Below are 12,982 nucleotides of genomic sequence, written 5' to 3'. Positions count from 1 at the left end.
CTACACAGGCAGCATCTCCCTTGCTACACTGACGTCTCCCACAGCACAACTTGGGTGTGTTGTTGTCTGGCCAAGTTTTCTATGTCTTCCTCAAGTTCCCTTCCCCACAAGAACTGGAAGGTAAAGAAGTAAGGGCTTAAAACACTTTTTTTGCTCCTGCATATAAAGATTTGAACTAGTACGGAAGTAGGGGGCATGAGAATCAACACGGAGTAAGTTTCATCATAACAAGGGCAACTCAGTGACCTTTGCTACTTGAGAAGATAAACACTTGAGGCAAAACCTTCGTTTCTGTCACACAGGTGGTCAACATTTATAAGCTGTTTTCCAACCTGAGCCAGCTCTTTGCCTGCAGTCTGTCACTTATGTTCTTTTATCGGTGAAGGGAACGTCCCACTGGCCAATGGAGAGTCTTGGAAGTTGTTGTAGACTTGCCCTTTGCCTCATCCCTCTTTCAAATAACCACAGGACTGCTTACCAAGAATACTACCTAAGGGGCTCTGTTATCTGTCCACTTTCTCTTGTCCTTGGGGCCACTCCTAGTTCAAACTGTTATCTCCCTGGTTACTCAAATGCCTCAGTTTAACTTTCCTCCAGTCTGTTCTTCAGGTTGCAGCCAGAGCGATTTTTCTAAAATGCAAATCTGGTCATTCTTCTCTACAAAAATTTTCAGTGACTGCCCATTGCTCTCAGGATGAAATAAAAATGCCTTATTAAAACTCTTGAAATCTGGCTGCTGTTAACTCTTTGTTCTCATCTATTTCTCATGACTTTCCTAGCTAAACAGTAAATTTCAACTCAACTGAATTTTCAGTTTCTAAAAAAAATCTAGGCACTAGCTTTTGTTCTCATATACTGTGCCACCCCTCTGGAAGGCTCTTCTTCCCACCCTACTGCATAATTTTCCCTCATTCCTCCCTTTCGGGGTAGCTGTTCATCCTCCAGGAAGGCATCCTTGATCCTTACTGGGACTTTTTAGTCTCATGTGTTCCTGCTGTACATTTTTTTCTCCGTGTCATAACATCTATCATGCTACCTTTACCTCCTAAATGAAAAATGTCTTCTCCCCTTGAACAAGCAACACATGCTCATTAATAAGCCAATTATGGAAATGAATAATGAAGAAAACAAACATTCCCTATAACCCTAATTTCATGGCACTGATTACTTCTGTGCACATTACATATGGGCACCATACACTTAGCTTTATAACTTTATTGTCAATTGAACAACTTATTCTAGACATTTTTATAAATGATAGTCTTGTTTCAATGTACAATGGATCGTTTAACTCATCCTATCATTATTGGGCATCTAGGTTGCTTCCATTTTCCCATTTTAGACATTGTTGCAATGACTATCCTTACCCATGCCTCCTTTGCACCTAACCAGTTATTTCTGAAGAAATACATTTATAGAAGTATCTATAAGGTTGGTATCAAATTATCTCTTAGCCTTTCCCCACAATCAACAAAATACTCATTTTATAAATAATCTTTTATTTTTCCAACCCAATCAGCAATGGAAAGATGTATTTTTGACGATTTTCCCGATTACTAAAAAAACGTTCAGCATCTTCAGGTTTGTTGATCATTTTTCTGGGTCAATCTTCTTTGCTCAATTTTCTATTATGTCAGGTTCCCTGGAAGTGGCACTTGAGGATTCTTGTGTGATTTCTTGAGAGTGCTCTATAAGGGACTGAGGGAAACAGGACAGGGCAGGAGAAGGGCACAGATGTGGTTTCAGAAGTCTCCCCTAAACCTAGTTCCATGGGGAGCTCAGAAGCATAAAGTGCACCACAGAGACCAGAAGGGCAAGCTGTAATGCCCTGCATTAGGCGTCCACCACGGGCCAGCCTCCAGGGGTGGGGGTAAACCTTCCCGCGCACTTCTGGGACAATCAGCCCTGGACAATCTCGGAGGGAGGGGGAGGGTAAACAATTAATACCTAATATCTGCAGCAGCTGTGGGGGAGGGGGGTACCACCTGGTAAAAAGAATCTGGATGGACACTAACAGTATTTGCCATGCTGCATATTTGTTTTTTAGAATCATTTCCTTTAAAAAAGCCAAGAATGTTAAACCTCGCTGGAATATGCATTGGAAATGTACCTTCCTTCTTGTACTTTTCTAACACTAGATTTTTATAGAGACAAACTGATCAAGCTTTTCTATTTTCTGGCTTTGGTGACTATGTTTAGGTCTTTTCCAATCCAATCTTTTTTAAAAAATAACTCTTTAATCCACTTGAATTTATGATGTGTGTGTCCTGGGTATGAGATAGGCAGTGGACTTTTCCCCCTAAATGACAGAATTATAGCTGATACTTAGTAGGAACATTCTACCTGACAGGTTCTGCTCTGAGCCTTCGACAAATTTCAATCTACTGAACCCTTGCAATAACACCACAGGGAGAAGAGCAGTGATGCAGAGTGGTTATGTCATCTGCCCACAGCCACGGGCAGCAGGTACTAGCAGGTTGGGAAGCGCGTCTTCAGTCTCTGCACTTCACTGTACTATGGAGTCCTGCCTCTCCTGCCAAGTAGCCAGCTGTTCCAACACCACTAACTGAACAACCCGGTCACCACTTCTCACAACTGCAGTGTTCCGGACTCTCAGCTCTTTTATTCATCTACATGGATTTCTGTACCAATTATACACTGCTTTGGTTACTAGATTTCTGTTGTACTCTGTAATAATCACCATTCCAAGTCCCTCCCAGTGTTTCTCTACAAAACTCCCTAGCTAGTCTCAATTTTTTTCTTTCAAAATACAAAGCCTAAAAGCAAAACTAAACAATAATATATACATTGCTTTGGATTTTCTTAAATTCATAAACTGGGGAAGAATTTGACCACATCTCCCTTGACATATTCCAGGCTTTAGTTTCCTGTATCCTTTAAGAGTTTTCTTCGTGAGTTCCATCGTTTCTTGGTAACATGTCTGTGATTAGGGACCATCTTCTAAAATGGTATTTTTTAACAAGTTACTGTTATAAAATATTTATTAATTAAAACTATTGGCTTTTGTATTTATAACTGACCACCTTGCTGAAACCTGTATGCAGATCAGGAAGCAACAGTTAGAAATGGAAATGGAACAACATACTGGTTCCAAATAGGTAAAGGAGTATGTCACCCTGCTTATTTAAGTTATATGCAGAGTACATCATGAGAAACACTGGGCTGGAAGAAGCACAAGCTGGACTCAAGATTGCTGGGAGAAATATCAATAACCTCAGATATGCAGATGACACCACCCTTATGGCAGAAAGTGAAGAAGAACTAAACAGCCTCTTGATGAAAGTGAAAGAGGAGAGTGAAAAAGTTGGCTTAAAGCTCAACATTCAGAAAACTAAGATCATGGCATCTGGTCCCATCACTTCATGGCAAATAGATGGGGAAAACAGTGGACACAGTGGGTGACTTTATTTTTCTGGGTTCCAAAATCACTGCAGATGGTGACTGCAGCCATGAAATTAAAAGACGCTTACTCTCGATAAAGGACGGAAATGGTATGGACCTAACAGAAGCAGAAGATATTAAGAAGAGGTGGCAAGAATACACAGAAGAGCTGTACAAAAAAGATCTTCATGACCCAGATAATCAAGATGGTGTGATCGCTCACCTAGAGCCAGAGATCTTGGAATGTGAAGTCAAGTGGGCCTTGGAAAGCCTCACTACGAACAAAGCTAGTGGAGGCGACGGAATTCCAGCTGAGCTATTTCAAATCCTGAATGATGACGCTGTGAAAGTGCTGCACTCAATATGCCAACAAATTTGGAAAACTCAGCAGTGGCCACAGGACTGGAAAAGGTCAGTTCTCATTCCAATGCCAAAGAAAGGCAATGACAAAGAATGCTCAAACTACCGCACAATTGCACTCATCTCACACGCTAGTAAAGTAATGCTCAAAATTCTCCAAGTCAGGCTTCAGCAATATGTGAACCATGAACTTCCAGCTGTTCAAACTGGATTTAGAAAACACAGAGGAACCAGAGATCAAATTGCCAACATTCGCTGGATCATCAAAAAGCAAAAGAGTTCCAGAGAAACATCTATTTCTGCTTTATTGACTATGCCAAAGCCTTTGACTGTGTGGATCACAACTGTGGAAAATTCTGAAAGAGATGATGGGCTCTCAAAGAGGACAGACCACCTGACCTGCCTCTTGAGAAACCTGTATGCAGGTCAGGAAGCAAGTTAGAACCAGACATGGAACAACAGACTGGTTCCAAATAGGAAAAGGAGTATGCCAAGGCTGTATATTGTCACCCTGCTTGTTTAACTTATATGCAAAGTACATCATGAGAAACGCTGGGCTGGAAGAAGCACAAGCCGGAATCAAGATTGCTGGGAGAAATATCAATAACCTCAGATATACAGATGACACCACCTTTACGGCAGAAAGTGAAGAAGAACTAAACAGCCTCTTGATGAAAGTGGAAGAGGAGAGTGAAAAAGTTGGCTTAAAGCTCAACATTCAGAAAACTAAGATCATGGCATCTGGTCCCATCACTTCATGGGAAATAGATGAGGAAACAGTGGAAACAGTGTCAGACTTTATTTTTGGGGGGCTCCAAAATCACTGCAGATGGTGATTGCAGCCATGAAATTAAAAGATGCCTACTCCTTGGAAGGAAAGTTATGATCAACCTAGATAGCATAATAAAAAGCAGAGACATTACTTTGCCAACAGAGGTCCGTCTATTTGAGGCTATGGTTTTCCAGTGGTCATGTATGGATGTGAAAGTTGGACAATAAAGAAAGCTAAGCGCAGTATTGATGCTTTTGAACTGTGGTGTTGGAGAAGAATCTTGAGAGTCCCTTGGACTGCAAGGAGATCCAACCAGTCCATCCTAAAGATCAGTCCTGCGTGTTCATTGGAAGGACTGATGTTGAAGCTGAAACTCCAATACTCTGGCCACCTGATGAGAACTGACTCATCTAAAAACTGACTCATCTTTCCCTGATGCTGGGAAAGATTGAGGGCAGAAGGGGATGACAGAGGATGAGATGGTTGGATGGCATCACCGACTCAATGGACATGGGTTTGAGTGGACTGCAGGAGTTGGTGATGGACAGGGAGGCCTGGTGTGCTGCAGATCATTGGGTTGCAGAGTCGGTCACAACTGAGCCACTGAACTGAACCTTGCTGAAATAAAGTTACTGTCATCTTGTTACAATTAAGCCAGTTCACATTCTAACAAAAACCAACTTTAAAAAGCCCTGCCTGCTGCTCTTCACTGGTGACTGGCCATCATGCCCTATTTTGAACAACAGGATAAGTGCATATTCATAAACAAAAAGCAGGTACAACTGCAAATACATAACAGATGCATGTAAACCAAGAAGCACCTGCACTTCTCATCTTTATCCAGTTGCTTTTCTTGAAATGTTTCAAACAAGACTCACATTCTGCTGTAACTTTACTTCCTTTCCAATATAATGTTAAAGTCCTCAATATTATATCTGGCACAGATGGGGCTTACAGTCAGTTGATCGAAAGTGTAGATTATGGAGATGAATCAAAAATAAGCTGAACACACATCCCCTTAAAAATTTCAAGTTAAAATATGTAAATATACACTCATGTGCAATCTTTTGTGCATTTGTGGGCTTCCCTTGTGGCTCAGCTGGTGAAGAATCCGCCTGCAATGCGGGAGACCTGGGTTCAATCCCTGGGTTGGGAAGATCCCCTAGAGAAGGGAAAGGCTATCCACTCCAGTATTCTGGCTTAGAGAATTCTAGGTTGCAACTGAGCGACTTTCACATCACATCACATCACTTCACATCAAAGCCTATTCTTCAAAGTATGGTTCCACTGATGCGGGATCTTCGTTTTTGAGTTCTATTCTCTAATTTTAAAGAAGAAAAGTGGCATCTCATTTAGTGTTGATTTGAATAAGTGATATTGAACATCTCTCCATGTGTCAATTATTGGCCATCTGTACACCTCTGGAAAAATGTCTATATTCAGATCCTCTGCCCATTTTTAATCAGGTTGTTTAGTGTTTTGTTGGTGAGTGGTATGAATTTTTTTTAATACATTTTGACTATTAACCCCTCATCTGATAGATTATTTTATTCCCACTCAAAAGGTTGCCTTTTTACTAGACAAAAACTTTCTTTTACACACACACATACCATACTTTTTCAGATTCTTCTTTACAGTTTATTACAAAATATTTATTATTGTTCCCTGTGCTATTCAGTAGGTCCTTGTTGGCTGTCTTTTCATTTTGCTGGGGGGTTTCTTTTGCTGTGTAGCCTTTTACTTTTGCATGTTTCCCTTGCCTGAGAAGACAACATGCAGAAAGATAATGCTAATACCTATGTCATACCTGATTGCCTATTGGAATGTGGCTATTATCAAAAAGGCAGGAAATAACAAATGTTATACAGAGAAAGTGGAGAAAAGGGACCCCTCATACATTATTGGTGAAAATGCAAATAAGGAAAACACTATGGAGATTCCTCAAAAAATTACGAATAGAACTACCATGACTCAGCTATTGCACTTCTGGGAATTTATCCAAAGAATATGAAAGCACAAATTTGTAAAGATATACTCACTACTATGTTCACTATAGTGCTATTTACATACCTACGGTATGGAAACAACTTAAATGTCCATCAACAAATGAACAGATAAAGATGTGGTTTGTGTGTGAGTATATAAAATAGACTACTACTTAGCCATAAAATAAGAAGGAATCTTGCCATTTGTGACATCACAGATGGACCTTGAGGATATGATGCTAAGGGAATTAAGTCAGACTGAGAAAGACAAATACTAAATGATTTAATTCTTATGTGGAATTAATTGGTAAGGGGTCAACTGTATGGTGATGGGTAGAAACTTTTGGTAGTGTATATAAGTTGAATTATAATGTTATACACATAAAACTTTATAAACAATGTTACATCAATTTAAAAAAGAAGAAGAAAAAAATAAAAGACTGGTAAAATAAAAGACTTGCTCACACCTATTTTGACAGTTCTTTTAAATCACTTATCTTTTTAAAATTTCTCAAAAGCATTAATTTTCCTGGGAATCCTTTTTTTTTGCTCCTCCTAGTTCATCGGTTTTCATAATTTTAAATTAACTTACATAATTTTATAATGCTAAATAAATGCAAAGGCATAAACAGACTTGTGAATAAACACAAGTGAATGCAGTAGGGTGAAGGTAGAAGCAAGCTGGCACTCAAGGAAGTGGCAGGTTCTAGGGTTCAGCAGCAGTGGCCATCTGTTTTAGGGAGTGCAGCAGGCTAATCCATCATATTGCGTTCAGATGGGAGTAAAAAAAGCTTTATTTTAGAATCATGATGCTTAATACAGTATATAAATAGAAACAAACATATGCATGTATGTATGAAGTATTCCTATACTTGTATTTTGTTAAGGGCTTTTATTATTTTTTAAATTAGGAGTAGATTTCATGTTTTATTAAATGTCTTACTAGCCATCTATTAAGATGATTCTGATTTATCTAATTTGACCTATTAATATGATAAAGTATAGTACACTGAAAAGAACTGAAACACTTACCTTTCTAGAATAAATCTCACCTGGATGCACTGTTTTGCCAATATTTTATGTAAGCATCTAAATTCATACGTAAGTTTGGTGTAAAGCTTTCTCCAATTTTCTTAGTATCAATATAGCACTAATGCAGATACTTGTAAAAAAAAAAAAAAGGCTATTTCTATTTAACATAACGATCCCACTATTAAAAAAAATTATTTACAAAATTGGTTGAATCCAGTACTTTGAGATTTTTACTATAGTTTTATAAAAATCAGTATTAGGTTTCCAGGGGCTTCCAACTCAGAGGAATCTTATCTTAAGGACAACATGGAGGTAAGAAGCAGCAAAGAAAGAGGCCAAGTGTGATTTTATGTGCACCTTTCCTTTCCTTCCACAAATTTTATAGCAATTCCTCTTAGAAAGGACTTGGACTTCATGAACATAATGAAAGAGAGGCTTAAAGCAAAAGATCAACTAAAAAGTCAACCCCTTAACAAAAGTTTTAATAGTCCTCAAAATAATCACTTTTGAGTAGTAAAACTAAAAAATAATAAGCCATGTATCCCAAGTGAAGCTGAAAAGCATGCACTTCAAAATGAACAAGAAACATTTTTAAAGAGTCTCTTGTATTAAAACATCTTATTCAAGTATACCTGTCATTTATCACTTAATGCAAAGGATAAACAAACTAGTCTTTGTTTTTCTCCTAAAATATATCTAAATTCATTAAGGGGAGTCTTTTTTTTCTTTTTTTGATGCTTTACTAGGTTTTGTTATTTTAATGACTTGAATATAAGATTGTTTTTATAGACTAGTGACATCTGGCTCCAAGTGCAAACAGTGAATCATACAGGGGTTCTATTTCTGTTCAGAGTGGCTGATGGACTCTGAAAGGGCAGTGTTGACCGAGATGGAGGGTTCTTTTCAGCTCTCACATTTGGCTTTTTTGCAGGCTGGAAGAGAATCATCATCTGCTTCTGATGTCCGAGGTTTCTTCACCGTGGAAATAATTCCAAAAGCAGTTTTTCTAGTTTCTATAAGTCAAACAGGGAAACCAAGGTGCTTAAAGTTAAGATATGATTTAAAGAAGTGGTGTAACAAGCATCCCCATGTTACTGTGACTTATAGCATGAGTAAATGATAAACCTATATGAACTGCTATGAGCGCTGATGCTACTTACTGCTATCACCTTTACCTGCCCCTAGATTATACAAATATCAGTATATTATTAACAACTAGTTCATTCCAAAGGGACTACCCTCAAGGGTAAAATTACAGGGCAGATTATCTCTAATGGTCTGTCTCTAATGGTATCTCATGTAGCCAGAAACCAAGTTTCAGAGGTTGGGACAGCACATGCTTAAAGTGTGGAGAGATGGATGAGTCAGGACAGCAAGTACAACAGTCAGCCGTAATGATCCATGGTGGTGTGTGTGCTCACTTCACTTTATGGCACACACCGTTCATTATCTGTGTCCCTCACTAGATCATGAGTGTCTGTCTGAAGAATCAATCATATGGTATCGCCAACATACAGCAACGCCTGGCTATTTAACAAGTGTTTAAGAAATACTTATTGAGTGAATAAAGAATAATACACATGGTTATTGATCTCTTTTATGTTGGTGACAATGGACAAAGAAGAATGGAAATTATTAGATGTTTAGGTCAGGCTGGCAGCAGAGTTTAGCTTCAGTCTAGCTAACTTCTGCTAAAAATGTACTAAGGGCCCAGGCACTGTGTCACCTACAGAGGATTCTGAGATGCCTAAACAGCGCTTCTTTCTACCCATACTGATAGCACATCAGGGGCAAATATAATAGTATAATAGAAATGGAGACCCCACAAGAAGTAACCCTGCCTGGATGAATCAGGAAGGTATCATAAAAGAAGTAACACTATCATAAAAGAAGGAAAAGAAAAAGGAAAGTTTTCCTTTGCAAAGATATGGAGAGAGAGATAAGAAGAAAATAATACTTAGGAGACAAGATAACTGGTGTAAAGGAGGAGTATGTAAAAATCAGGGGGAATCAAGGCTGGAGGGGTAGTTTGTGAAAGGTCACAGTGCCATGAAGAGATTTAAACTTAGTCCTTAAGAAATGGGGAAGGATGAGGGAGGAAGCAAGGCCCTTTGGTAACAAAAGAGATAAAATCAAAGGGACTTGATAAACACAAATTTAATTAAGACTTATTTCATGTAATAGAAGTAAAGTCATTTCTAAAAAGTTAAATATTACCTTCTCATTTATCAAGATTAATTTACCAAGTCTACTAAATTTCTGTCAGTTATTTAAAAGCATTTTAACTTATAACAGGGACAAAACTTCTCTCAAGGTCATTACAAAGCCAAAATAATCAGGGAATCTCAAAACAAACAGAAATTGCCCAAAATTTGCATTTCAGCAAGAAAAATGTTACATCTACAGATGTTTATTTTATCACTATGTATATATATTTAGTCTAAAAATCAGCAGAACAAATAAAAAAGTATAAAAATTAAATTGTGAAAAGCAATTAACAAAAATGTTTGTAACAAAACAAAAAGGATTAGTTTCAAAATTATTTTAGTTCCATGTCAAAAATATTCTTTTTTAATCACATGAACATTCACTTCTTAATCTAAGTCAACAAGATTATAAACCACTGAAAGACAAGATTTTTATATAGTTACTAAAGTAACACTTTTAGACCCTGAACCTCTTTTCTCTGTCTCGACCTTAAAATTGCTCTTCACTGGCTGTTAGAACCCCACAGGACTCATCTGACTTTGATTCCTTATAGCAAGCCTTAAAACGTGGAAGGCCAGCTACTACTGTGTCTCAACTCTTCTGTTTTCTAGGTATCTACTCCTGCACTATTTTCAACAATTGCTCTCAGGAGATGGTTTTCACACCCTCCAAGGATTAACCATCTTCTGGGAGTGCTTCTGTGCAGTGGTGTCCTTAAATGTGCACTCAGGATGATGCAGGTGCCAGTTTGGTCTTACCAGTACAGAGGATAACAGTGAGACTTTGAATCCTCTTGCCTCAGAATCAAGTAATTCTTTTCATGTAAACTTAGGCTCTCACTGTTTCCACTGTTTACCCCATCTATTTGCCATGAAGTGATGGGACCAGATGCCATGATCTTAGTTTTTGAATACTGAGTTTAAGCCAGCTTTTTCACTCTTTTCTTTCACTTTCATCAGGAAACAATGGAAACAGTCAGAGACTTTATTTTCTTGGGCTCCAAAATCACTGCAGATGGTGACTGCAGCCATAAAATTAAAAAGATGCTTGTTCCTTGGAAGAAAAGCTATGACAAACCTAGACAGCATATTAAAAAGCAGAGACATTACTTTGCTGACAAAGGTCTGTCTAATCAAAGCTATGGTTTTCCAGTAGTCATGTACGGATGTGAGAGTTGGACCATAAAGAGTGCTGAGTACCGGAGAATTGAAGCTTTTGAACCGTGGTGTTGGAGAGGACTCTTGAGATGCCCTTGGACAGCAAGGAGATCAAACCAGTCAATCCTAAAGGAAATTAGTCCTCAATACTCATTGGAAGGACTGATGCTGAAGCTGAATCTCCAATACTCTGGCCACCTGATGCAAAGAACTGACTCTCTGCAAAGATCCGGATGCTGGGAAAGATTGAAGGTAGGAGGAGAAGGGGACGACAGAGGATGAGATGGTTGGATGGCATCACTGACTCAATGACATGAGTTTGAGTAAACTCTGGGAGTTGGTGATGGACAGGGAAGCCTAGTGTGCTGCCATACACTGGGTCACAAAGAGTTGGACACAACTGAGTGACTGAACTGAACAGAACCTTAGACTGAATCAGTAATCCTAGTATCCCACCATACTACTGTCTCATTGATCCCAATGTCAAGTAAAACCATGGTAATTACAATTTATCCTATAGATGTGCTATTAATTCTACAGGGACAGCAAGCATGAATGAGCAAGAGAATGAAGCAAGCAAGCAAGAGAATGAAGACAAAAACAGCTAAACACCCCAATGTTCACTGCAGCACTGTTTATAATTGTCAGAACATGGAAGCAACCTAGATGCCCATCAGCAGACGAATGGATAAGGAAGCTGCGGTACATATACACCATGGAATATTACTCAGCCATTAAAAAGAATTCATTTGAATCAGTTCTAATGAGGTGGATGAAACTGGAGCCCATTATACAGAGTGAAGTAAGCCAGAAAGATAAAGACCAATACAGTATACTAACGCATATATATGGAATTTAAAAAGATGGTAACGATAACCCTATATGCAAAACAGAAAAAGAGACACAGATGTATAGAACAAACTTTTGGACCCTGTGGGAGAAGGAAATGGTGGGATGTTCTGAGAGAACAGCATTGAAACAAGTATACTATCAAGGGTGAAACAGATCGCCAGCCCAGGTTGGATGCATGAGACAAGTGCTCAGGGCTGGTGCACTGGGAAGACACAGAGGGATGTGATGAAGAGGGAGGTGGGAGGGGGGATCGTGATGGGGAACACATGTAAATCCACGGCTGATTCATGTCAATGTATGGCAAAAACCACTACAATACTGTAAAGCAATTAGCCTCCCATTAATAAAAATAAATGGAAAATAAATAAATAAATAAAAAGCCTCTTTTTCATTCTCCAAAGCCCTGGCATATCAAACACTTCTAGTTCAATTTTTATCATTTGATGAATAAGAAATTCAGTGCCTTCAAGCAGTGGAATTAAGGTAAGGAGGTAGATATATATAAATGAAACGTGAGTAAAAAACATGGAGTCTATGCATACTTGAACGTGGAAACAAAAAATGAGAAAGAACCACAAGATGTAATAAATGTGCAAAGTTGTGGTCTGAGTTTGCTAGCTGGATCTTTAAAAACGTGTTCGGCGCTTTTGTGCTCCTCATCAATGGCTTAACATGTACTTTTCACTTTTCACTTCTCTCAGTGATTTTCAGCGGGGAAAGCATGTCCCTCTGGAGGAGAAAGGGCAATTAGAGGCCTGTCAAAATGTAGGCAGGGATATGTATATGTAGAGCTTGAAAGAACGCATTCAACACTCAAGGCGAAGTATATTCATTCCACAAACTACAGAACATAAAGCCTTAAGTGAAGGGCAAGAAAAGCATTGATGCACATGGCTAGTGGGTTCAGAAAAGATGACTTTAAAGGAACTCTGAGAGGTAGGATAATAAAAGTTGATATGGCTCAACTGTCTGACAGAAATGACTGGCTCTTAACATGACGACTCAGTGATTCTGTTGGAAAAACATACTCACCTCCATGCAGAAGCACTGCTCGGCAGTTGGTGGACACTGCAGCCTTGGCATCACTTTCAGACAGCCCAAACAGCAACCCTCTGGGGGGTCGTTAAAGATTTCAGCCCAGAGTCAGCCGAGGACACCAGATTAACAGAAACATAACCGACAATGCCAGCTGCCCTGGCTCCTAAAGAGACACT

At 38.8% G+C, this 12,982-nt stretch overlaps 1 protein-coding gene across 1 annotated transcript in view; it reads right to left on the bottom strand.

The window, feature by feature from the left end:
- Window positions 1-6,778: 6,778 nt before the first annotated feature.
- Window positions 6,779-12,982, bottom strand: part of RPP30 (ribonuclease P/MRP subunit p30) — a 29,092-nt gene continuing 22,888 nt past the window's right edge. Inside the window, exons 10-11 of the mRNA XM_065922897.1 lie at window positions 12,801-12,880; window positions 6,779-8,564 (exon numbers count right to left, since the gene is read on the bottom strand). Of these exons, the coding sequence (XP_065778969.1) occupies window positions 8,455-8,564; window positions 12,801-12,880 (190 nt within the window). The 3' untranslated portion in view covers window positions 6,779-8,454. The remainder of the gene's footprint in view (window positions 8,565-12,800; window positions 12,881-12,982) is intronic.

Source organism: Muntiacus reevesi, chromosome 2, assembly GCF_963930625.1.
Source record: "Muntiacus reevesi chromosome 2, mMunRee1.1, whole genome shotgun sequence".
NCBI classification, from domain to species: Eukaryota; Metazoa; Chordata; class Mammalia; order Artiodactyla; family Cervidae; genus Muntiacus; species Muntiacus reevesi.
This window is presented reverse-complemented; position numbering and strand designations above follow the sequence as displayed.